A 27,799-nucleotide genomic window follows, 5' to 3' on the forward strand; every position below is an offset into this window, starting at 1 on the left:
TCCACCTCAATATGCTCTGCTCCATTGGCCTCTAGGACATCGTTCTCTCCTGGTTCTCCTATCTTTCTGACTCATCCTTCACTGTATCTTTTGCTGGTTCCTCCTCCTCTCATCTTCCCCTTACTGTTGGGGTTCATCAAAGATCAGTCCTAGGCCCCCTCATTTGAATACTGCCCCTATTGGACAAACAATCAGTAGAATTGGTTTCCAGTACCATCTGTATGCTGATGACTCCTAGATTTACACCTCCTCTCCTGACATCACGCCACTAATCCCTGCATCAACTGGTGCGCCCACAAGGCGGTAATCAGAGGAGTGCTGATGGGAATAGCTTCCAAAGAAAAAAAAGGAGTCTAGGAAAAGAATTCAAGACCTATCAAACAAAATTCGGACATTAGAAAATAACCTACTCAATAATACTATACCCCCCAGAATACCCAAAATGAACTTTCTAAACTAAGAACAGAACTCAGAGAGACTTTATTCTCGCCATATGACAATATTGTAAAAATGTCAAACTACAAATTTTACACATCCCATAACAAACCAACCAAGTATATGGCTAACAAAATAAAAAAGAATAGAATCAACAGTAGAAAACACTAGTGATTGTTTTACCGCTGTCTCCAACATAATGTCCTCCCTCTATCTGAAACTGAACCTGTCAAAAATTGAACTCCTTGTGTTTCCTCCCTCCACTAACCTACCTTTGCCTGACACTGCCATCTCCGTATGTGGTTCTACCATTACTCCTAAGCAATATGCCCACTGCCTTGAGGTCATACTTGATTCCGAGCTTTCATTCACCCCCCACATCTGATCACTGGCTCGCGCTTGTTTTCTGCACCTCAAAAACATTTCTAGAATTCGACCTTTTCTTACTTTCAATGCTGCAAAACTCTTAAGCTATGTGCACACGTCTAGGATTTCTTGCAGAAAATTCCTGAGAAAAACCTGAAATTTTCTGCAAGAAATCTGCATGCATTTTTTGCGCGTTTTTGATGCGTTTTTTTCCGGACATTTCCCAATGCATTTTATCGTGGGAAATCCGCAAAAAAAAACCCCGCAAAATTAATGAACATGCTGCGTTTTTTACCGGGATGCGTTTTTTTTGCGGAAAAAAAACGCATCATGTGCACAAAACATTCAGAATTCATTCAAAATGATGGGATGCATATTGTATGCAGTTTTTTTGCGGTTTTATAGCGTTTTTATCGCGGAAAAAAAAAACCGTGAAAAATCTGCAACGTGTGCACACAGCCTTATTATTTCTCTTATTCATTCTCATCTGGACTATGGTCTCTACTAATTGGTCTTCCTCTTACCAAACTCTCCCCTCTCCAATCTGTCTTGAATGATGCAGCCAGGATCATATTCCTCACCAACCCTTACATCGATGCCACTGCCTTGTGCCAGTCATTACACTGGTTACCCATCCTCTCCAGAATTCAGTATAAACTTATCACTCTCCCCCACAAAGCACTCCATGGCTCAGCACCACCCTACATCTCCTCCCTCGTCTCAGTCTACCACTCTACCCGTGCCCTCTGTTCTGCTAATGATCTGAGATTAACATCCTCAATAATCAGAACCTCCCACCCTCGTCTCCAAGACTTTTCACTTGTTTTGCCAATTTTTTGGAATGTGCTACCCAGGTTTATTCGATTAATCCCCAATACCCACCGTTTTAAACGTGCCTTACAAATGAATCTCTTCAGACTGGCCTACTGCCTCAACACAATAATCTAACTATCCCCTGTGTTGCCCTTTCAAAATTTTTACCATATCCAGGTTCTTCGTATCATGTTCTCATACTCTTTATTTATTTAATAGCCCTCTGCGTCTGTACTGTTACATACTTAGACTGATAACCGGTTCATGCAGCTTTACATGAACAAACTGTTAAGTGCTGCGGAATATGTTGGGGCTATAGAAATAAAATTATTATTATTCCTGCTTCAGCCAATTGGAAAACCCCACACCCTACTAAAAATCAAAGCGTATTGCCGGAAGCTGCCAGGTACAGCCTTGTTCTCCTCTGTTTCAGTCATCTGTGCTCAGCTCCCGGCTTCTGTATTTGTTTCCTGTTGTGATCCCGGCCTGTTTACTGACTACTCTTGTATCTTCTAATTTTGTATTTTCTCTGCCCTCCTGGTTGTGACTTAGCTATCTGACCATGCTTCTTGCCATGTCACACCACAGAATAGCAAGTAAATTTAGATCTCGGGCAATATTTTCCATTAAATAAGTTTCTTTAAAAAGTATTAGACATTCAAGGAGGACTTTTTATAATATTGCAAATAAAATTTAGATCTCGGGCATTGCAAAGTCGACCTTTTTTTAAAGACTACTACGAAGTTACAGGCTCACATAACTGAGGCAGGCCAATTCCAGAACAACTCATACAATATAAAAAACTAAATAAACAGACATAGAACAAAAAAAAATGTTATATCCTTAACAACAATGTATGCATGAGGGGCAAGCTCCAATACTAAACAGGACTTGCACTCATTTATGGTGGACCATTGGAGCTACTGAGTCCTGACCAGAAGAGTAGAGAAAGTATTAGTGCTCCCCCATTTCAGGAGAGATTGTGCAGTAATCTGAATTCCTTAGGATTATAAACATAATGAAATTTATGACGTGGAGTCAATCCATGAAATCAGGGCTCGAGTCATTCCAACACATCTGCTGCAGGTGAGAAGAAATGTATATTACAGACATCAGCTACGCACAGCTTAGAGATATATCATGGCACAGGTGTAATGTTTTTATGTAGTTTCTTTATGACCATTTCTGAAGTTAGCCAATTTTAAATTGAAAAGTCAGGATAAAGGGAAACTCTGTTGTTATTGTACAGAAATTCACACTTGGCCTCACTGCACATTTAATGTTACCGATCACAAAAGCGAAGTTTGGCCAGAAAGACTGGACCTGGTCTTGTAGGGACCATATGAGCACATTCAGCAGCACAGGAGGGAGAGAAGGTAGATTCATCTAATAAGATATCAGGGATCTAGGAAGCCAACAGCATCATTACCATACACTTTCTCTTAGAGGCCATTTTAATATTTTTCTTCAAGTGATTTTCTAACTTGTCAGCACGTTCTACGTACACGGTCATTTGGCTTTTTAGTTTACAGATCTGTGCAGATAACGGTCAGCGTCTTCTAATCCCAGGGGGTAGGTGGATCCTCCAGGTTGTAACTTCTATAGAAAAGGGCTTTCAATGACCAACGTCATTTGAACCGTTTTGGGTGGAGGAACATATTGTGGTCTAGCGTCAAAATGGTGATCACACGATTGTGATACGGCAGGACTACACCACCGATAAAGCAGCTACAGCCGGTGACTGAGAAGAATCTGTGACTTCTCTATATTTAGTGGTTACTACTCACCTGACCAGTTATAAGTAGTAATCTTCTCTTTACACCGTTCATCATCTCTCATATAGGTCTCTGTAGTATTAATATGGGTCAGATCTTCACCCTAAAATAAATATTGTAAAAGTCACAGACAGATTGAGAATTCACAGCTATCATCATATCTAATCCTGCCATCTCCATTGTTCTCATTACACAAGTAAAAAAAAATAATATTGGTGGATAAAACAAGACTAAGCAAATAATATTGGTCGATAAAACAAGACTAAGCACAAGACCTTCACCACCATCTACACAACATATGGGAGATATAATGACACCTCTCTATCTACCTGATGATCCTGAGGAACACTGGGATATTCTTGTTTACAGTCCTGTAGAAGAAGAGGACGGGGACATCTCTCTGGTGTTATCATCTTACTGGATAGATCTGGAGGAAACACATACAGGGACTGAATTCATTCTTTACATACAGATAATTGTAGGCCAAGTGTATTTAGTTCTATTACCTGGTGATGTGAGGGGCTGGGGAACCTCCATCACGACGTCCTTGTACAGATCTTTGTGTCCTTCTAAATACTCCCACTTCCCCATGGAGAAATAGACAGCGACATCCTGACACCTTACAGGAACCTGACACATAGAATGATATCATCATCCACCCAATCCCTTCATAGCGTTACTGTATAATGTCCCAGCATTCCCAGCAGTGTCACCTCTCCAGTCAGCAGCTCAACCATCTTGTAGGTGAGTTCGAGGATCTTCTGGTCATTGATGTCTTTGTGTATTATGGAGTGAGGTGGAAACCCCGTGATTGGGCTCAGGGGTCTTCCCCATCCCTCAGACACAGGGTCCTGACAGCTCTCACTAGAGGTCTTCTTCACTACTGTGTAATCCTGGTTATGGAGAAACACATTAATAAACCTCAGTACAAACATTTCCAGAGTCCTCACCTCTCCAGTTCTGTCCATCTGTTATTCCCATAGATAAGAATGATGTAATGTGACATCATCAGAATCTCTCACCTCTCCAGTAAGCCGGAAGAGGATCTCTAGCGTGAGGTGTAATATCCTCTCCGCCATCTTGTCTCTGTCCATATCCATCCTTGATGGGCAAATCAGAAAAATTCTCTTATATAGAAGATCTTCACTGAGAGGATTCGATATTGTAGAGACCTGAATGAGAAGATGAGCCGATGTAACATCATAATAATCCTGTGTAATAATACAATTACTGGAAATAATAAGGGAAACATATGAGATTTATTATTTTACAGTATTTCGTTTTCTTCTTTACATCTACTAATAAAAATTATATATTTTAGGCCACAGACAACAAGCAGTTTCTTCCTCGGAGTCGGCAGCTGAATACGTTCCTCATAGACTCATCTTCCATAACGTTAATTCTCGTCTCATTTACCGACACTGGAATCGGCATTAGCAATACTGCAGGAGATATTCATTACACGTGACAGGAGAAATAACTACTTCATGATGAGGACGACATCTTCATCTTCTACTACGGCTCTAGAAACATATTTGTCCAGAGTCCGTCACTGACTCCATCACCACCGGCTAGTTTTTTTTTAATGCAGATTTGTGTGTATATTAAGCTAAATAATGATATACAAAAAAAAAAAAGAATTGTGATGTCATTTCTTGTCCAACCTCTTCATTTACATACTCCATTGAAGAATAATGTTTAGATACACAGATAGATATATAATAGATAAATAGATTAGATCTATAGATACGGTAGATTAGATAGATAGAGCTAAATAGATAGATCTATCTATCATATCAATCTATCTCATGTATATCCACGGTAGATAATAGATAGATAGATAGATATGATAGATAAATAGATATGATGGATAGATAATAGATAGATATGATAGATATGGTAGATAATAGATATGATAGATAAATACCAAGCCCGCTGTTTAGTAATAAACATAATAAAATGTTAATAAAGAGTTAGGCCGGGATCACACATGCGAGAAACGCACACGAGTCTCTTCTCAATACCCGGCACTGCCGCCGGCACTCGGGACCAGCTGCATAGAAATACATACAGCCGCACACTCTGGTCCCGAGTGCCGGCGCTAGTGTCGGGTATTGAGAAGAGACTCGTGTGAGTTTCTCACATGTGTGATACCGGCCTTAAATAAAGACACACACACGAAATCGGCGTTAGGCCGGTGTCACACTTGCGAGAAACTCACACGAGTCTCTCGCCTCAGTACCCGGCACTGCCGCCGGCACTTGGACCGCTGCGTTCAGCTGCATAGAAAGAATAGGATAAGGGGATGGCAGTAGAAAATGTAGCAGAGTCCTCAGAAAAATAATGCAATATCGTAGAATAATCCGAAGACCACTAGTAGTCAATGACTAAAATTCTTTTATTTATTAAATATTGTGACCAGTCATATACTGCACCAACGTTTCAGTCAGTGAGGCCTGTGTCAAGGTGATCTACAAAATAATATGACATAATGAAAACAAGCCTAAATATTCACTAATAATAATAATAACTGGTCTATCATCCACCAGAAACACATTTTAGATAATGAAAAAAATGCAACCGTGTATCAATAAATATACAGACATACATACACAAACGTATAAGTACGTGTATATCTGACCGCAGACATATGTAACTGGCATCCAGACACAACTCTCCAGTGATCACCTAAATTTTAGCACTCACGGTCGGCTGACGGTGAGAACCAGCCTAGTGTGACCGGAGATAACCCCCGGTCACGTTCACGGCAGTTCTCGCGGTAAGCTAAGTTATCGCAAGAACTTACCGTAGCTTACCGTGAGTAGTGCAGTGGACGCGGGACTTCCGGCAGTGTGACAGGTAAGGCGGCATGTAAATTAGGAGACATGCATAGTAAGCTGCCTTTATGCAGTTACTACACATGTGACTAATCATTAGATGCGATTTTACCGCATCTAATGAATATCTATGGGAAATTTACGGTGCGGCGACAGAGCGTCGCCGCATTGTAAACAGACATGCTGTGTTCTGAAAAGACGTGCCGCATGTCCGTTTAAGCGGGTTTGCCGCATGCGTGTTTTAACGCATAGTGGAGACAGGATTTCAGGAAATCCCCTCAACTATGCTGTAACATCTGGACGCTGCGTGTTTGATGCTGCAGCTCTACGCAGCGTCAAACACGCAGCGTTTCCTGAACGTGGAAACACACACTTATAAGGTGTCAACACAAACCCCCCTAAATAACACATTTTTATAACAAACCCACAATTTGTTACTCTTTAGGGTAAATCCCTATCTCACCATTGGATTAGAGCTATTGAGGGGCGAGCACTAAAAGGCTCGGACGCTCGTTGCTCAGGTTGGGCAAATTGGAATGCTCAGGTGCTCAACCTGAGCAGCGAGCCCAATGCAAGTCTATGGGAAACCTGAGCATTTTTTGCGCGACCCCCTAAAAATGATGGAAGGGTCTTTTTAGGGTCTAAAAATCATGGAAATCAATGGGAACACTGCTAAAATGACATGGGATCATCATGGGGAAGACCCCTGGAAGCATTTATGACTCCTACTTCAATGCTGTGAACAATGTCAGAGCGTTGTGCCAATTTTACAGGTGCACACTAAAACATACAAAAACGTAACCAAAATGGATTTTCCTGGGAAATATGTTAAGGAACATCCTTTCCAGGGTAATGACTTGTATGTAAGGATAGCCCCCCCAAAAAATATAACTCCACCACTTGGGCTATGTTCACGCGTAGCGTTTTTGATGCGTTTTTCAACTTTAGCATTACTTTCATCCAAGACAAATGCATTCACTGGGAAATGTCATTTTAACATTTTACAACCTTATCTGGCCGTGTGGTGTGTGATACATCATCTGACACATCCTGTTTCATTTATGAAGGAAGGACTCATAGTCACAAAGCCTATTTTTATAGGGCCATCAGGCGGCCTTTACTATTCTTAAAGGTCGGTCCTCACTATTCTTAGAGAGCCATCAGCCGGCTATGCTTTGTTGTTCCCATTATTAAACAGTGGGTCTCCTATACGGTTATTGTCTATGCAGTGAGTGGCAGGGGTGCCAAAAATGAGGACGCACCACAATACCCCTTTGATGAGACGTACAGGAGGGCCTCACGAAAAAATGTTCCCATTATAAGAAAGTTTGTCTCCAATAGTGTTTGCCTATACATTGAATGCAAGGCCTGCTTTGCCCCAAAGTTACACGCACCCCAATAACCCTTTGAACTGACGTCCTGGATGGCCACAGGAAACCAAAGTTCCCATTATTATTTATTTGGTACTGCCACACTGTTAGCCCATGCATTGAATCCAAGGTCTACCTTGCCACAAAGTAAGATGCACCCCAATAACGCTTTGAACCGATGTAGTGGATGGCCACATGAAACCAAAGTTCCCATTATTAGAAATGTTGTACTGCCACGCTGTTTGCCTATGAATTGAATGCAAGGCCCGCCTTGCCACAAAGTTACACGCATCCCAATAACCCTTTGAACTGACGTAGTCGATGGCCACATGAAATCAAAGTTCCCATTATTATTTATTTGGCACTGCCATACTGTTTGCCAATGCATCGAATGCAAGGCCTGCCCTGCCCCAAAGTTACACGCACCCCAATAACCATTTGAAGTGACATAGTGGATGGCCACATGAAATCAAAGTTCCCATTATTAGTAAGTTGGTACTTCCATTCTATTTGACTATGCAGTGAATTGCAGTGTTAAGCCTGAAGAACCTCCGTCGGAGAATTGCAGTGGTTTTGGATGAAGAAACTGCAGTGGAGAATTGCAGTGGTGAGCCTGAAGAACCTGGAGTGGAGAATTGCAATGGTGAGGCCAAAGAACACCTGGCAGTGGAGAATTGCAGTGTTGAGGATGAAGAACCCGGAGTGGAGAATTTCAATGGTGAGGCCAAAGAACACTTGGCAGTGGAGAATTGCAGTGTTGAGGATGAAGAACCTGCAGTGGAGAAATTCAATGTTGAAGCTGGAAAACCTGCAGTGCAGAATCTCAGTGTTGAGGATGAAGAGGGCCTCATTAAAAAAAAAAAAATTCTCATTACAAAGGAGCGGGTCTCCTATACTTGTAATAACCATATACTAAGCGTATGGGCTGACAAACATTTCATCCTGGGGGGGTACACATCAACATAATGTGTAATCTTTTTTTACTGACATCAAAAACACCATTTAACACAACAACGTGGTTGTTGCATCACGGACCACGTTCACCCTGGTGATCTAGTAGTGTTGGATGATGAGGATGAGGAGAAGGCGGAGGACGATGACAACAGCAAATAGGCAAAATCAGGAAGCGTATACCCATGTGTGGGTGTGAAGAGGTGCATGGTAATAGAGTTTCCAAAAAAAGACACTGGATTACAGTTTATGTTTCGCTGCTATCACTCGGAGGTGTACAGAAGTCTGGCCCAATCCAGCCCTTGTTCATTTTTATAAGTGTCAGCCTGTAGGCATTTTCAGTTGACAGGTGGATGTGCTTATCAGTTATAATTCCACCAGCAGCACTAAACACCTGCTCTGACAAAACGCTAGCGGCAGGGCAGGCTAGGACCTCCAAGGTGTAGAGAGACTGTTCATGCCACGTATCCAGCTTGGATACCCAATAACTATAATGCAATGAGGAAACACAGAGGACATTGGTACGGTCAGCAAGACACTCCCTCAGCATCTTCCAAAACTTTGCACTCCTTGTGAGAGTACTCTGTGCCTCAGGGCCTGTGCGATGGAAGAATCTGAGAAAACTCTCCCAGAACTTTGCCAGAGTTCCCCTGCCTCTCCTGGATTGGAGTTGTGTCTCTCTCGCCTGTACTCTTTGGTTGTCTAACGAACCACAACAAGGTCCTTCTGGTACTGCACCATTTTAGTAGACCTGTCTGCCTCTGGAATAAGAGATAGAAAATTCTCCTTGTAGCGTGGGTATAGCAGTGTCACCAACCAGCAATGCATGACACCCAAAATTTTGAGAATGCGAGGGTCACGGGAAAGGCAGCGTAACAAACTCAGCCATGTGTGACAGACTGCTAACAGGCAAGACTTCTGTGTCCTCAACAAGAGGACGAATGACAATGCTCTCCTCTTCCTCCCTGTCCTCAGGCCATCCACGCTGAACAGACAGAATGACAGTTGTGCTTGTAGTACCGTCTAGAGCGCATGAAAGTAGCTCCTGTTATATCTCCTCCTCCTCATTGTCACCCAATCCACGTTGGGATGAGATGAGGCTGGGCAGTGTGTAATCACCCTGTATCGTTCCTTGCTCCATCTCATCAATCTACTCCTGCAATGCATCCTCTTTGATTGTGAGCAGAGAGCGTTTCAGAACACAGAGAAGTTGGCTGGTGATGTTTATAATGGCTTCATCGCCGCTCACCATATTGGTGGAGCCCTCAAATGACACAATTTTTAGCCCACAGATAAGTGAGGCGTGTAATGGAGATAACACACTTTAAAATATCTGGCCTGTATTTTGTTTTAAAAGAGTAAAATAGTGTCTATAACTAGGCTAAGACACAGCAAAAACAGTTCAATGGAGCAACAAAAATGACACAATTTTTAGCCCACAGATAGGCGAGTCGTGTGACGGAGATACCAGACTTTAAATGATCTGTCCTCATTTTTTTGGGGGTTTTACAACAAAATTGTTTCAATAAGTAGGCTAAGACACAGCAAACAAAATTCAATGGAGCCCTCAAATAGATGAGCCATGTAACGAAGTTACCCCACTTTCAAATATCTGGCCTGTATTTATTTTTAACAGCAAAACTGTGTCAATAACCAGGCTAAGACACCGCAAAAAAAGTTCAATGTAGGCCTGAAATTATTATTATTATTATTATTATTATTATTATTTATATAGCACCATTGATTCCATGGTGCTGTACATGAGAAGGGGTTACATACAAGTTACAAATATCACATACACTAAACAAACTAACAATGACGGACTGATACAGAGGGGCGAGGATGCCACAATTTGTAGCTCACAGATAGATGAGGCGTGTGACGGAGATACCGCACTGTAAAATATGTGTCCCGTATTTTTATTTCTTTACAGGAAAATAGTGTCAAAAACTAGAGTAACACACAGCACAAACAGTTGAATGGAGGCCTCAAATGCCACAATTTGTAGCCCACAGATAGAGGAGGCATGTGACAGAGATATCACACTGTAAAATATGTGGCCTGTATTTTTTTTTTTTTTTACAGGAAAATAGTGTCAAGATCTAGGGTTTCAACATACAACAAAAACAGTGGAATGGAGGCCTGAAATGCCACAATTTTTAGCCCACAGATACAGTGGGTACGGAAAGTATTTGGACCCCTTTACATTTTTCACTCTTTGTTTCATTGCAGCCATTTGGTAAATTCAAAAAAGTTCATTTTTTCGCATTAATGTACACTCCGCACCAAATCTTGACTGAAAAACAAATGTAGAAATTTTTGCAAATTTATTAAAAAAGAAAAACTGATATATCATTGTGACGGGGTCTATTGTGCTGTAGTACCTCTTTCAGCACCCCCCGTGTTTCAGGAGGTCCACTCTGCTTTTGTTGGATTCTGAATGAAGGACGCTGGCTAGAATTTCTTGATTACATGGGAGCATATAAAAGCTGACTGCTACTCCACGTATTTCCAGTCTAAAAGAACACACTTTATTTACAACACACAGCCATTTTCAGGTCTCTCCAGAGATGCTCAATTGGGTTTAGGACAGGGCTCTGGCTGGGCCAGTCAAGAATGGTCACATAGTTGTTCCGAAGCCACCCCTTTATTATTTTAGCGGTGTGCTTAGGATCATTGTCTTGTTGGAAGGTGAACCTTCAGCCAACTCTGAGTTCCAAAGCACTCTAGAAGGTTTTCATCCATGATATCTGTACTTGCCGGCATTCACGTTTCCTTCAATGGCAATCAGTCCTTCTGTCACTGCAGCTGAAAAACACCCCCATAGCATGATGCTGCCATCACCATGTTTCACTGTTGGGATTGTATTGGGCAGCTGATGGCAGTGCCTGGTTTTCTCCACACATACCGCTTAGAATTATCACCAAAAAGTCCATCTCATTAGACCAGAGAAATTTATTTCTCATAATTTGCCCTTCCTGTGTTTTAGCAAACTTTATGCGGGCATTCATATGTTTTGCACTGAGGAGAGGCTTTCGTCGGGCCACTCTGCCACAAAGGCCCGACTGGTGGAGGGCTGCAGTGATAGTTGACTTTGTGGAACTTTCTCCTATCTACCAACTGCATCTCTAGAATTCAGCCACAGTAATCTAGGGGTTCTTCTTTACCTCTCTCACCAGGACTCTTCTTCCACAATTACTCATACTGAGTTTGGCTGGACGGCCAGGTCTATGAAAACTTCTGGTGTTTCCAAGCTTCTTCCATTTAAAGATTATGGAGGCCACTTTGCTCTTCAGAACCTTGAGTACAGCAGAAATTCTTTTGTAACCTTGGCCAGGTCTGTGTCTTGCCACAATTCTGTCTCTGAGCTGCTTGGCCAGTTCCTTTGACCTCATGTTTCTCATTTGGTCTGTCATGCACTGTGAGCTCTGAGTATGACGTGAGTCATGGCAGTAAATATGTATACTACTTACTGTAAGTAAAGGGAGGTCAAACAATCCCAGGTCAAGTCCAGGAAATGGCGCAGTAGGACAAAGGGAAGTCAGAGACAAAGTCCAACACATGAGCCGAGCTTAGAAAAGCCAGAGAGACAAAAACAGTTACCAGGAGCAGGCACAAGCAAAGTCAGGTCACAAGCAAAGGGTCAGAGTATGGTAAGCGAATCAAATCAGGCAGGGTCAGGCACAGAGCGCAGAGGGATCAATGTTCCACAGGCAACAGCAAGTGTACGATTGACACTGGGGGGGAGAGAGGAACAAGCATGCTTAAATAGAATCCTGATTAAGGATTCCTGATTAAGGAAAATGAACACAGGTGATTGCAGCACAGACCCAGCACAGACTGACAGCCCCAACACAAAGTATAAAAAAGACAAAGAGTGGAAACCGTGACAGTACCCCCAGATTTCTCAGGAAACCTCCGAAGAAAAGGCCTGGACCAACCGCTCAGCCCATACAGAATGAACTGGAACCTAGGATCGATCCTCAGGTCAAAGTACCACATCTTGAAGAGAATTCCGGACCATTCGGGAATCAATGATCCTCTGTTCCTCATATTCCAAGCCTCCCTCAACAGAAACCGGATAAGGCGGGGCAAAGATGACTGAACAGGAGGAATAATTTCCTTCAACGATTACTTGTGGAACACATTAGAAATATGGAAAGACCGAGGGAGCTTTAACTGGAAGACGACTGGATTGAACACCTCAAAAATTTCATACAGACCAATGAATCTAGGACCCAAATTTAGCGAGGGCACCCTGAACTTAATATTCTTAGAGAAAAGCCATACCTTATCTCCCACTGTCAAGGCGACCACTGACGAGCGCCTCCTATCGGCCTTCCACTTCTGCCGATGCTGTGCCACCCCAATGTTCTTTTTAGCCCTCCTCCAAACATCCCCCAGCTCTTGAATGGTGACATTCACCCAAGGACACCGAGAACTTATCCTGGAGAACTCACCAAAATGAGGATAAAACCTGTAATTAGAGAACAACAGCGAGGTCCCCGTGGACTGATTAACCCGATTGTTAAAGGCAAACTCAGCCAGCGGAAGAAACAATGACCAATTCTCCTGTTGATCAGCGACAAAACGTTTTAAAATTTACTCCAAAGACTGATTTGTCCTCTGTCTGACTGTTACTCCCAGGATAATAAGCAAAGGATAAGGACAAATCAATCCCCAGTTAACTGCAGAAAGCCCTCCAAAATCTAGAGACAAATTGTACACCCCTATCAGATACAATATTTTGAGGAATTGCATGCAATCGTACCACGTGAATAAAACAGTGTGGAGAGGAGTTTCAGCATTGGGTAATCCAGATAATGGGACGAAGTGAGCTTGTTTACTGAAGTGATCGACTACCACCCAAATAGCAGTCATCCCCCCAGACCTTGGTAAATCTTAAATGAAATACATGGACAAATGAGTCCATGGCCTTTCTGGAATTGGCAAAGGTGCCAATTCCCTGGCCGGCAATGCTGTACCTCAGCGCGTGCACAAGTTTCACAAGCAGACTCAAAATCTCTAATATCCTTATGCATGGCGGACCACCAAAAGTGTCTAGCAACTGCTCTCTGGGTGGCAGTGACCCCAGGATGACCACTCAACACAGAATCATGGAATTCTTGCAAAAGGCATAATCTGAGATACACAGGGACAAACAGCTTGCCTTCAGGGATATTGGAAGGAGCCAAGGACTGAGCAGTACGAATCTCATCTTCCAGCTCAGAGGAAACCATGGCCACAACAACACCCTGAGAAAGAATGGAGGAAGGAGGTTCTGGAAGAGTCACAGAATCAAGACTACGAGCCAGGGCATCTGCCTTCATGTTCTTAGACCCTGGTCTGAAAGTAATAGAAAAATTTGAATTGTGAAAAAAACAAAGACCATCGGGCCTGTCTAGGTGTAACTGCTTGGCAGACTCAATATACGCAAGATTTTTGTGATCCGTCACCACAGTGACTGGATGAACAGCTCCCTCCAAAAAATGCCTCCACTCTTCAAAGGCCAACTTGACCGGAAGCAACTCCCGATTACCAACATCATAATTTCTGTCAGCAGGAGAACATTTTTTAGAGAAGAAGGCACATGGTTGCAGGTTAGTTAAAGTCTCAGGACTTTGAGACAACACAGCACCCACCCGACCTCAGAAGCATCTACCTCCACAATAAAAGGCCTCTGGAGGTCTGGTTGCACCACAACAGGAGCAGACATAAAACATTTCTTTACATTTTCAAAAGCACCAACTGCTTCCGGCGACCAAACCTTTAGCTCCGCCCCTTTATGAGAGGTCCATAAGAGGCTAGACGATCTGAGAAAATCCTCTAATAAATTTTCTCTAAGGCTGGTTCCACATTTGCGTAGGGCAGAGCTGCGGAGGGCTGCACAGTTCCTCTGTTAAGCCCTGCCCAGTGCCGCACCTCTTCCATTCAGCTCCGCCTAGGTCAGCATGCATCCTGCGTACCTATTTTCAACATTGGATACGCAGGCCATGCGAATGTATGTGGATGCCTTGTTTCCCGAGAATGCTCGGGTGTCCTCCGAGTATTCGTCAGTGCTGGGAGATTAAGTTATCATCTCCGCAGCTGAATGATTTACAGCTACTAGCCAGCATAAGTACTTGTGGGGGTTGGCTGGTGGCTAGGGAATCCCCACATGTAATCAAGCTGGCTAACAGATGTAAATCATTCAGCTGCGGAGATGAAAACTAAATCTCCAAGCACTAACAAATACACGGAGACCACCCGAGCATGCTCGGGAAATCTGAAGTAACGAGTATACTCGCTCATCACTATGTTCTATCAATGGCCACAATTTCAATAGGGTTTTCTAGCTTAACTGTCCCTAATCCTAAGTTCAGAACCAGTCCCGCATCTATGAAATTAGCAACAGATCAGCAGTAATAAAGGCAAATGTGAACAGACTCTGATCTTGAAAAAGAAGTTCAGCATTCAACAACACCTTATCAGAGAAGTAAAAGGGTACCTGTAAGTCTGAGTGACCTCCTCTATAATCACCCAGACTTGAGCTTTCCCCGATGGCTTGTTTGCTGCAGGTCGTGCCAAGCACTGAAATGTCCAGCTTGGCCACAATAGAGACAAAGTCCAAGTTCCCGCTGGTCTCTCCTTTCCTTAATCCTAGAGTTTGCAGCACCAACCTCCATTGTTCCACCTAAGGTGCACAAGCCGGACCAGTTGGACAAAATGGAGCCTCTTCTTGCAGCTCCTGCATCCTCTGATCCATGCGGATAGCCTGAGTCATGGCCGCCACCAAGCAATCAGGTGGAGCATGTAGAGCCAGAGCATCTTAAAGAGACACTGAAAGACCCCTGAGGAATTGGAATCTGAGAGCTGCGTCATTCCACAGGACCTCAGAAGACCACTGACGAAACTCAGTACAATAATCTTCAGCTGTGCGGTTCCCCTGTGTCAGGTTTATAATCCTTGCCTCTGCCACCTTGACCCTGTCAGGTTCATCATAGATCTGTCCTAAAGCATCAGCAATAGAGGGTAGGGAAAATGCCCAGGTCTGGGGACCACCCAGCAAAATTCCCACACGCTGTTGATTCATTCCCTGCTGACCGAGGCACAAGGCAAACAATAATTTGCAACTCTAAAAATTCGGAACTGGTCCTTTTCTCCTGAAAACTTGTCAGGGAGTGCAATAGCAGGTTCAGAGGGGCTGAACGAGACATCAGATGGTACCGGAGTCATAACAGCGGTCTGAAAAGAGGGATTCTGAGGGGCAGTAAGAGTACCAGAAATCTGGCCCTGTAACTGAGCATGAGAGGAAGCCAGTATGTGCTGTTCCAAGGCTAAATCTTGGATGGAGTCATATTTGCCAGCTGATCACACAAAGTATTTTTCAGACTATAAGATGCTTCGGACCACAAGACGCACCTAGGTTTTAGAGAAGGAAATTATGAGAAAAAAAATTAAAGCAAAAAATTGGTCTATTTTGTACTGCACTATCCCCTATTTTGGTATATACGGCCCCCTCATCCCCATTCAGATACACATGGCCCATCATCCCTATCCTGGTATTCATGGCCCCCTCATCCCTATCCTAGTATGCATGGCTCCCTCATCTCTATCCTGGTGTGCATGACCCCATCCATATCCTGGTATGATTGGCACCATCACAGTCCTGGTTCTATTGGTCTCATCCTTTTTCTGGTATAATTGGCCCCATCCCATTCCTGGTATGCATGGTCCCATCAGGAAAGATTTAAAAAAAAACATTACATTCACCTACACAGCGCTCACCGGGACCGTTCATCGCAGAGAGCAGTGAGTATCCATTCCTCTTCAGTAGCGCGCAGTGTCAGCCAGTGGCTTTCTGCTGCTGCCGGCCGTCACGTGTGCCGATACTTAACTTAATACGTGACCGCCGGCCGCAGCAGGAAGGCTCCAGTTGACACTGCACGCTACTGAAGAGGAATGGAAACTCACCGCTCTCTGCAATGAATGGTCCCAGTGAGTATTCTGGCAGCTGTGTTCTGCTTGTGAACAGCGCATGACGTCCCTGCCATGCGCTGCTTACAAGCATTAAGCAGCTGCTGGCACCAGAGCAGAATACTGTGAGGGAGCGTCGTGTAGTGAGTGTAATGTTTTTTTGTTTTTTTTTCATCTTCCCTGATGGGGCCATGGATACCAGGAACGGGATGGGGCCAATTATAAAAGTAAAAGGATGGGACCAATCATACCAGGAACGGGATGGGGCCATTTATAGCAGGATGTCAGAAAAATGAATATGCACTGCCCTCCACGTCCATGGATGCATATTTATTTCTGTTTAGCAGCGGGCACAGGAGTTAGCCGGAGCTGCCGGTTCAAGCCTCCTTTGACCCGATGTTCCGCCGAAACCGCTCCCCCACCTCCCCACCACAGCCAGAGCCCATACATCTGGACTATAGGAGGCAAAAATACGGTATGTAACAGATCCATAGGTGGAAAACTGAAAAAATTTTAACGGTCAATCGTATTGTGACACGAGTCACGGCAGTAATTATGTATACTACTTACTGTAGGAAAAGGGAGGTCAAACCATCCGAGGTCAAGTCCAGGAAATGGCGCAGTACGACAAAGGGAAGTCAGAGACGAAGTCCAACACACGAGCTGAGGTCAGAAAAGCCAGAGAGACAAAAACAGTTACAGGGAAGAGGCAGGAAGCGAATCAAGTCAAGCAGGGTCAGGCACAGAGCGCAGAGGGATCAATGTTCCACAGGAAACAGCAAGTGTATGATTGACACTGGGGGGAGGATCTAGCGTGTTTAAATAGAATCCTTATTAAGGAAAATGAACACAGGTGATTGCAGCACAGATTCAAAAAGACAGAAACAGAGAGGAAATCGTGACATTGAGATCTTATATAGACAGGTGTGTGCCTTTCCAAATCAAGTCCTATCAGTTTAATTAAACACAGCTGGACTCCAATGAAGGAGTAGAACCATTTCAAGGAGGATCACAAGGAAATGGACAGCATGTGACTAAAATATGAGTGTCTGAGCAAAGGGTCTGAATACTTATGACCATGTGATATTTCGTTTTTTCTTTTTTAAGAAATTGGCTAAACTTTACAATCTACATTTCTGTTTTTTACATCAAGATGGGGTGCAGAGTGTACATTGATGAGGAAAAAATGAACTTTTTTGAATTTACAAATGGCTGCAATGAAATAAAGATTGAAAAATGTAATGGGGTCTGAATACTTTCTGAACCCACTATAGATGATGCTTGTGACGGAGATACCGAACTAAAATAGTGTCAAGATCTAGGGTAACACACAGCAAAAACAATTGAATGTAGGCCTGAAATGCCACACAATTTTTAGCCTACAGATGGCTAGTCGTGTGACAGAGATACCATACTGTAAAATATGTGGCCTGTATTTCTCCAGTCACCTTCCACGACAGTCACCTTGGAGGATGTCTCCCCGCCCTAATGGGGGACAGGAAACACAAAGAGGTTAAATAACCCTCCCCTTCCTGCTATCTCCAGTATCCTCCAATGAGGCATGACGAGGTTCATCTCAGGTGCTGCCGTGGCCGGTGACTGGAGCCCTAGAAAAGCCTTACCACGCCGGGCAGCCAAGGTCAAGTGGCTCACCTCTCCTCCACGTGGCTGCTCCCGTCTCCATGGCGCATGCGACTCAGGACCTCCTTCTCGCCACTCCCGCGCCTCTTCGTGTGGCAGCGGGGCGGTGACGTGTGGCCAGGGTCCTCCCAAAGCTCCCTGGCGTCCTCCTCCCATAGTGCTGCCGAAGTCTCAGAGTCCATGCACGCCAGAAGTGACGTCGACGGCGCACTTCCGGTTCGCATCCTGAGGTGTCCACGCTGGAACGCACGCACCGCTTTGCGGTCCAGGGGCTTCGGTGCCTTAGCCACTACAAGGGTCGTTCTTGGGATCCTCCCTGTGGACCAAGGGGAGGAGGGGCACACAATTTACCCTGGACCACAATGTTTTCATATCCTGGTCAGGAGCCTCCAGGTAAGATGCAGTGTCTGTCTCTGTGTGACTGGTGACAGTTCTGACCATGGACTGCGACAAACCTCCAGCTGCGTCTGCATAGCCCAGCGTTCACCCTCATACCGTGAGTAGCGGGGCTGGTCCTTCACTGCCCAGGCATTGATAGCTATGGGTCATTTAGTATGCCTTCTCTCTTTTAGGGAGGAGAGGTCTCTGCCCCAAAGAGCAAACCCAGCCGCAAGTGTGGCATTTGGTTCCAGGCTTCCTTCTGCTTACAAGAAGACGTTATGCCAACCTTGCATGAATGACATATTACGTGCTGAGCAGCCCTCCTTCCTGGAGAATATTAAAACGCTCATTAAGCAGGAGGTGCAAACCTTCATGGCAGCCCTTCCCCAGTCCCGTATCCCCCTCTCCCTAAAAAGAGGAAAATGGCACAGGCTGAAACCGACTCAGGCTCGGGTGAAATTCGTACCTCAGGGTCAGGGGATATTTGAGAAAAAGAGGGCTCAACATCCACCCCTAAACCCGATAGTAAAATATACTATTTCTCCTCTGAGGATATCGAAGAGCTTGTTTCCATAGTGAGAAACATTATGGGGGTTGAGGAAGTGGAGGTGAGGCACTCAGTCCAAGATGAGGGAGGGGACTTAGCATACCCTTGGAATTAAGAAATCGCTTTCCCCTTGAAGATGACAATTCTATTTGGGAAATCCCTAAGGTAGATGTCCAGGTCTCTAAAGTAACCAAGAAGACGTCTCTCCCTTTCGAGGATTCTTCCCAATTAGAAGAAGATCCTATGGATCGGAAGATAGAAAGCCACCTAAAAATGTCCAGGGAGGCCTCTACTAATTTGCACAAAACAAAAGTAGCTTCTGCATGCGTCGCCAAAGCCATATTTATCTGGCTTTGCAAGTTGGAAGAACACCTCTCTCAGGGGACCTCCAGAGAGGAGATCCTGGACTCCCTACCCCTTCTCCAAAAGGCGACGGGCTTTTTAGCCAATGCCTCAGGAGAATCTGTTCGGGTGGCAGTAAGGTCCTTATTCCTCGCTAATTCAGCTAGGAGAGCCCTTTGGCTGAAATCGTAGGGAAGGTGACCACCTCTAAAACAAAACTTTGTGCCATCCGCTTTCAAGGACACCATGTGTTTGGGCCAGTCTTGGATGATATCCTTGAAAAAGCTTCGGATAAGGGAAAAAAAAATAAATCGCTTCCCGAACAGAAAATTACTAGGAAGTGTTTTTTTTTTGTCCCCCTCGTGAACAGTCCTCCCAGAAGGAGTTCAGGGGAAAAGGTAAATCTGGACGGTGGAGCAACCCGAAGGGGGGGGTAGAGGCAAGAATATCCTTGTTGCTCAACAACAGCAGACCCCTGACAAACAGTAACTCTCTGGTGGGTGGTCGACTTATGCATTTTCTCGACCAATGGCAGTCCATATCCACAAACCAGTGGATCCTCCACATCATACAATTTGGGCTTAAGTTGGAATTCGAGAGTCCCCCCACAGTGTCTGAGAATCACCCCGTAAGTCTCCAGATTTCCAGAATTCTTTACTCCTACAAGTACAGGATCTCTTGCGAAAAAAAGTAATTTCACATATACCCCAGCAAGAGATAGGCAGAGAGCATTAAGATACCGTCCTACTAAGCGACGCTGCAGCGATACCGACAACAATGTCGATCGCTGCAGCGTCGCTGTTTGGTCGCTGGAGAGCTGTCACACAGACAGCTCTCCAGCGACCAACGATCCCGAAGTCCCCGGGTAACCAGGGTAAACATCGGGTTACTAAGCGCAGGGCCGCGCTTAGTAACCCGATGTTTACCCTGGTTACCGTTGTAAATGTTAAAAAACAAACACTACATACTTACATTCCCGGTGTCTGGTCACATCCCTCGCCTTCAGCTTCCCACACTGACTGAGCGACGGCCGGAAAGCACAGCGGTGATGTCACCGCTGCACAGCGTGCTTTATGGCCGGCCGGCGCTCAGTCAGTGCGGGAAGCTGAAGGCGAGGGACGTGACCAGACACCGGGAATGTAAGTATGTAGTGTTTGTTTTCTTACATTTACACTGGTAACCAGGGTAAATATCGGGTTACTAAGCGCGGCCCTGCGCATAGTAACCCGATGTTTACCCTGGTTACCAGTGAAGACATCGCTGGATCGGCGTCACACACGCCGATTCAGCGATGTCAGCAGGAGATCAGCGACAAAATAAAGTTCTGATCTTTCCCCAGCGACCAACGATCTCCCAGCAGGGGCCTGATCGTTGGTCGCTGTCACACATAACGATTTCGTTAACGATATCGTTGCTACGTCACAAAAAGCAACGATATCGTTAACGATATCGTTATCTGTGACGGTACCTTTATTCTCGCCTATTCTTCATAAGGAAGCCCTCCGGAAAATGCAGGGTTATCATAAATTTAAAAACCCTGAATCAGTTTATCAAATACCGGAGTTTCAAGATGGAGTCGATCAAAATGGCAATCCCTCTTATTGGACATGACTGGGTGATGGCTACGATAGACCTGAGGGACGCTTACTACCATGTTCTGATCCATCCGGATCACAAGAAGTTCCTCAGGTTCGCAGTCTCCCACAACCGGGGGATCACCAATTTCCAGTTCAATGTGCTCCTGCATGGCGTATCCTGAGCACCGAGGGTGTTCCCAAAGGTCATGAGCGAAGCAGTCATCTTCATCCGTCTTCAGGGAATATGTGTTGTTCCATATTTAGACGACTTCCTCATCGTCGCTCTATCGATATCTCGGCTGAATCGGGATTTGTCAAAAACCTTGGAGATCCTCGAATCCCTAGGCTGGATCCTGAATCTTCAGAAGTCAGACCTACACTCTTCCCCAAGGAAGAAATTCCTAGGGATTCTCTTAGATTCTGAAAAGAAGACAGCCTTCCTTCCCGAGGATCATCAGCGCGACCTTCACCAGAGAATCTACAGATTCAAACAGCAAAGTTCACCGACCTTAAGAGAGTCCATTTCCATTCTGGGGTCCCTGACCGTGTATTCTGGCGGTGTCCTGGGCGCAGGCACATACACGAACCCTCAATCCCACGTCATTCTACCCTCACGGAAGTATCGGAACATTCTGTCCAGGAAAATTCCGCTTCCCGGACACGTGACATCGGCGCTCTCATTGTGGCTGAATTGCCGAAACCTGCAGCGGGGGGTGAACTGGGATGAGCTCCCCCTGAAAGTACTTTGTACAGATGCCTGCTGAAGAGGTTGGGGAGCCGTGGTGGAAGAAGCATATTTCCAAGGACTGTGGTCCCCGGACATAAGATCCAGATCGTCAAACCTGAAAGAACTGAAGGCAGTGGAGGAAGCACTGAAAGCTGCTTCATCTGTCAACCAAAACCATCATGTTCGTATCTACTCCGACAACGCAATTGCGGTGGCCTACCTCCGACACCAAGGTTGCACGAAATATGCCAGATATGCCTGCTTAAAGGGAACCTGTCACCTAAATTTGGCGGGACTGGTTTTGGGTCATATGGGCGGAGTTTTCGGGTGTTTGATTCACCCTTTCCTTACATACTGGCTGCATGCTGGCTGCAATATTGGATTGAAGATCATTCTCTGTCCTCCGTAGTACACACCTGCGCAAATTAATCTTACCTTGCGCAGGCATGTACTATGGAGGACAGAGAATGAACTTCAATCCAATATTTCGGCCCGCATGCAGCCAGCAGGAAAGGAAAAGGTGAATCAAACACCCGAAAACTCCGCCAATATGACCCAAAACTGGTCCCGCCAAATTCAGGTGACAGGTTCCCTTTAAAAGTAATCGCGGCAAGGATATTTCTCTGGGCAGAGAAACACCTATTGTCCATCTCAGCAGTGCATCTGAAGGGTTTGGACAATATCCATGTGGACTTCCTCAGCAGGAAGGACGTCCATCCGGGAGAATGGTGCCTGAACCAAGCGGTCTTCCTATCCCTGACCTCGAGATGGGGGAACCCAGAGGTCGATTTATTTGCAAATGCTCAAAATGCAAAATCAAAAACATTTTTCTCCCTCAGTCCTGCGTATGGTGCTCGGGGGATAGATGCTTTCGCCCATCCATGGATTTTCAACCTGGCTTACGCCTTCCCATCAATCCCTATGTATGTGAAGACGCTGCAGAAGATCTAGTTGGACCAGGTCGCGACAATCTTAATTGCTCCAATGTGGTCAGGGCAAAGATGGTACAGCGGTTTGATGGATATGGCCCAGGAAGGTCCCTTATTTCTGCCCCAAAAGACAAACCTCCTTTATCAGGGTCCCCTACTTTACCCAAACCTCAACAGATTGAACCTTGCGGCTTTGTTACTGAGGCTAGCATCAAAAAAGCTGGGGGTCTCTCAGACAGAGTAATCCAGACTCTCCAAAAAAGCAGAAAACCGGTAATCAATGCCATCTGTGGCAAAGTATGGAAGAAGTTCTCTTCCTGGTGTCTTCCCAACGTCCCTGATTTCTTCAATCCCAACATTGCTCAGGTCCTAGACTTCCTCCAGAAGGGATTAGAGCTAGGGCTTACCCCAAGCACACTGAGGGTTCAGGTTTCTGCTCTTAGTGCCTTTTTTGACCAGGACCTGGCTGGGCACCGCTGGATCAAACGGTTTATGAACTCTGCAAGCAGAATACATCCTAGACTCCCTATCCATGTTACCCCCTGGCATCTAAATTTAGTGCTCAACAGTCTAAGGCCAGGTTCATATTGCGTTAAGTGCAGTCCGTTCAACGCATGCGTTAAACAGACTGCACAACAAAAGTGCCTTTTAAAGATCGCGTTATGCGATCTCGCGGTGACGGACCCTGAAATGCTGCAGACCACGTCCGAGGGTCCATGACAGAATGATGGCACATCACTAATAAATGCCGATTATGACATGCATCAGCAATGCGCTACATAATGACAGTCAATGCGTGACAGTCAATGCGTGCGCTAACGTATCCATTACATAGCGTTAGTGCCACTATGTAACAGATGCCATCAGTGCATTGCCATTAACGCAATGTGAACCCTGCCTAACTTAAGGTCACATTTGAACCCCTGTCTTCAATATCTTTAAAAATCCTAACACTTAAGACTGTTTTCCTTGTGGCAATTACCACAGCTAGATGCATAGGAGAATTGCAGGCCCTGTCTGTAAAAGAGCCCTACCTATCTCAGAACTCCTTTGAGTTTGGATCCCTCTATTATGCCCAAAAGTTGTCTCAGACTTTCATAGGGGTCAGGATATTGTGTTGCCCTCATTTTGCCCAAAACCTTCCAATGCAAAGGAAGAAAATTTCCACACTCTGGATGTCCGCAGGTTGGTTCTTCATTACCTGGAAAAGTCCAAGATTTGGATGATTGACCAGAATCTTTTTATTCAGTTTTCAGGCCAAAATAAAGGAAAGAAAGCAGCAAAATACACAATTGCAAACTGGATCAAACAGGCCATCTTTCTAGCATATTCGGTAAAAGATCTCTCTCCTCCTGCTTCGTAAAAGGCTCACTCCACTCGATCAGTCTCTACATCATGGGCAGCATGAGGGAACGCTTCATCTGAGTAGATATGCAGAGCCGCCACCTGGTCTTCTGTACATACTTTCACCAGACACTACAGACTAAATTTTGACAGGGATCTAACATTCGGCAGACGAGTTCTGCAAGCTGTGGTCCCTCCCTAAAGAAATCAGTGTTGGTATGACTCCAAGGTGACTGTCATGGAAGATGACTGGAGAAAATAGAATTAGTCTTATTGGTAATTCGGTTTCTAGGAACCTTCCACGACAGCACTAATTTCCTTCCCTATCTGATACTCCTTTAGGATGGTTCCTGGATTTTGGCGGTAACTATGCATGCTAGTGTGTCCAGAAAAAACACTGGAGATAGCAGGAAGGGGAGGGTTATTTAACCTCTTTGTGTTTCCTGTCCCCCATTAGGGCGGGGAGACATCCTCCAAGTTGACTGTCGTGGAAGGTTCCTAGAAACCGAATTACCGGTAAGATTAAAAACAGTTGAATAGAAGCCTCAAATGCCACAATTTGTAGCCATCAGATAGATGAGGCGTGTCATGGAGACACCATGCTTTCAAATATCTGGCCTGTATTTTTTTTTTGTCGGCTAGTAAAATTGTGTCAATAAGTAGGCTAAGACACAACAAAAACGATTCTATGGAGGCCTGAAATAGCACAATTTTGAGCACAATGATATGTGATCCGTGTGGCGGACAAAGCCCAGTGTAAAATATCTGTCCTGCAGCTAAATATTTTTTGGCCAGCAAAATGGTGTCACGAAATTGTATAAGACACTCCAAAAAAATGTTTACAGTACTACAAAAATATATGTTAACACAGACTTAACAAGGAATTTAGCAAAAAACATCCATATAACAACTTTTATAAACACAACCTCCAAATGCATAAGTGGGGGAAGACGACAAATGCAAAATATTTACGATTAAAACATGATAATCTTCATTGATAATTGTAAAAGATAAATAAAAAAATGTCGAATCAAGATTCTGGAACCACAAAAAGAAGAACACAGAGGCGAGGGGACACAGGGTAAAGTACCCATGAAATATTGCACCAAAGGTATTACATGAATGATGAAAAAGACTTTTCAATCACAAAATAGAGCTACTGAGGAGGCAAGTATCCACTAATGTATAACAAGTCAAGTGCAAAGTGCATATTGTAAACATCAAAAAAAGTAAACTATACACCTGAGTGCCCAATATGAAAACAAAAATATAAAAAAAAAATCATCTGCTCATTCCATGGTAATATAAAAACATACCCACTATTTACTCTCAAAAACACAGGTAAGTACCTCTTAAAAGTAATTGAATAAATACCAATTCATGCATTAAAAAGTGCACAGTGCATGAATGAAATAAATTGTAAACAGGAGACCGATGTAAGGGTATGAAAAAACTTGTGCAAAATCGCTATTGTATAAAAAGAATGTCACTGTGAATATTGGTTAGTAAAATGAATGAACAATGCTAAATGATGTAGGGAATACCTATAAAGTGTTTTCATGTAATACCTTTGGTGTAATATTTCATGGGTGCTTACCCTGTGTCCCCTCGCCCCTGTGTTCTTATTTTTGTGGTTCCAAAGCTTGATTCGACATGTTTTATTTATCTTTTACAAATATCAATAAAGATTATCATGTTTTAATCGTAAATAATTTGCATTTGTCGTCTTCCCCCGCTTATGTATTTGAAGGCTCTGTATATAAAAGTACTACAAAAATGGCAGAATTTTCTGCACTCAGATGTGATGGCTGGTACGAGCAAACCCCTTTAAGGGCAGTCCCACACGTCCAGATAATTCCGATACCAGAAAAAAATCGGTACCGGAATTATCCATGTCCGTGTGCCCTACGTTTCTGTGGTACATCAGTGTGGCACACGTGCGCCCGTGTGCCCACTGGGTACCACACGCACGGTGCTGGGTACCACACGTACCAGCATCTGGTGCTGAAGCTGCAATTCATATGTTCCCTGCAGCAGCGTTTGGGGCCGCCGATTACAGTAATGAATATGCGGCTCCACCCCTTTGGGAGGAGGATCCGCATATTCATGATTTTAATCGGCGGCCCCACGTGACCGCATACAGGAGAAGCTGCGGCCAGAAGAGGACGCTGCGGCGAGGGATCCGCAAGCTAGGTGAGTATTTTAATCAAAGCGGGGGGAGCGCACATGGGGTGGGAGGGGGGTGGGGACCTGGATCTGCAATTTAAACACTAATATTCATATTTTCCCTGCAGCAAATGCTGCTGCAGGGAAAATATGAATCGCGGCTTCAGCACCGGTGGGGGGGACAGCGCTTAATGTAGCGCTGTCTCCTGCACGGAACACTGACTGCACACGGACAATGTCCGTGTGCGGTACGTGTTTTACACGGACCCATTGACTTTAATGGGTCCATGTAATCCGTGCGCTCCCACGAACACTGACATGTCTCCGTGTTTGGCACACGGAGACACGGTCCGCAAAAAATCAATGACATCTGAAAAGATGCATTGATTTTTATGTGTCTACGTGTGTCAGTGGCTCCGGTACGTGAGGAAACTGTCACCTCACGTACCAGAGACACTGACGTGTGAAACGCCTAAAATAACTGGATTTTCACGCTGTACTATGAAAGGATCTGGCTGTATTCTGCAGTGTCAACAAGCAAATGCTGAAAAAACATGTGCTCTGGATTGCTTTTGAAGAAAATAATCAAGATTGAGATGCAAAAAAAATACCGGATTACTCACCGGTAATGCTCTTTTATAGAGCCCACGACAGCACCCACTATAGAGAGGGGATCCGCACCTAGGAACAGGAAACCTACAGAGATAAAAGGGGCGGTCCCCCCCTTGCTCCTCAGTTGTTTTACAGAGAATAGGAGGAACTGCCGCCAGGTTTTTGTTAATAGGCTCAGGTATATATATCTATAATATAACGCTGGGAGGGTCACTCTGTCCGAAGCCTTTATAGACTGCGCAGGCGCAAGCGCCGGCGCAGTCTGGCCCCCACAGAGTGACGCTCCCAGGAGATCGCGGTATGCGTAAGCACTGAACGCATACCGCGATCTCCACCGGAGAGTCAGGGACCGTGGACGCGCCAGAAGGGAGGGTAAGTATACTCACCTGTCCTCCGTTCCAGCGCTGCGTGCGGCTCCGTCTTCCGGCTCCTCTGCTGTGACAGAGTCCAGTCACAGGCAGAGGAGCCGGAGTGTGTGTTCAAGAAAATGGCGCCAGAAAGCGCGGACTGCGCAGGCGCCGATTCCTGCTGCCGGAATCGACGCCTGCGCAGTCCGCGCTTTCCGGCGCCATTTTCTTGAACACACACTCCGGCTCCACTGCAGGTGTGTCTTCAAGAAAATGGCGCCGGAGAGCGCGGACTGCGCAGGCGCCGATTCCTGCTGCCGGAATCGGCGCCTGCGCAGTCCGCGCTTTCCATTTTCTTGAAGACACACCTGCAGTGGAGCCGGACGATAGGTGAGTATGGTATTTTTTTTTTTTTTATATGGCAGCAGCATACAGGGACATATAATACAATAGTGGCGCAGGATGGGAGCAGCACATGACAGAACGGGCGCAGGATGGCAGCAGCACATGACAGAACGGGCGCAGGATGGCAGCAGCGCATGACATAACGGGCGCAGGATGGGAGCAGCGCATGACAGAACGGGCGCAGGATGGCAGCAGCACATGACAGAATGGGCGCAGGATGGCAGCAGCACGTGACAGAACGGGCGCAGGATGGCAGCAGCGCATGACATAACGGGCGC

The 27,799-nt window shown here is 45.0% G+C and overlaps 1 protein-coding gene across 1 annotated transcript in view; it reads right to left on the bottom strand.

The window, feature by feature from the left end:
* Positions 1 to 27,799, bottom strand: part of LOC138663218 (oocyte zinc finger protein XlCOF8.4-like) — a 57,354-nt gene that overhangs the window by 6,550 nt on the left and 23,005 nt on the right. The window contains exons 2-7 of the mRNA XM_069749380.1: positions 17,074 to 17,166; positions 4,412 to 4,561; positions 4,103 to 4,282; positions 3,896 to 4,019; positions 3,719 to 3,816; positions 3,402 to 3,492 (exon numbers count right to left, since the gene is read on the bottom strand). Of these exons, the coding sequence (XP_069605481.1) occupies positions 3,402 to 3,492; positions 3,719 to 3,816; positions 3,896 to 4,019; positions 4,103 to 4,282; positions 4,412 to 4,489 (571 nt within the window). The 5' untranslated portion in view covers positions 4,490 to 4,561; positions 17,074 to 17,166. The remainder of the gene's footprint in view (positions 1 to 3,401; positions 3,493 to 3,718; positions 3,817 to 3,895; positions 4,020 to 4,102; positions 4,283 to 4,411; positions 4,562 to 17,073; positions 17,167 to 27,799) is intronic.

This window comes from Ranitomeya imitator, chromosome 2 (assembly GCF_032444005.1).
Source record: "Ranitomeya imitator isolate aRanImi1 chromosome 2, aRanImi1.pri, whole genome shotgun sequence".
Lineage (NCBI taxonomy): Eukaryota > Metazoa > Chordata > Amphibia > Anura > Dendrobatidae > Ranitomeya > Ranitomeya imitator.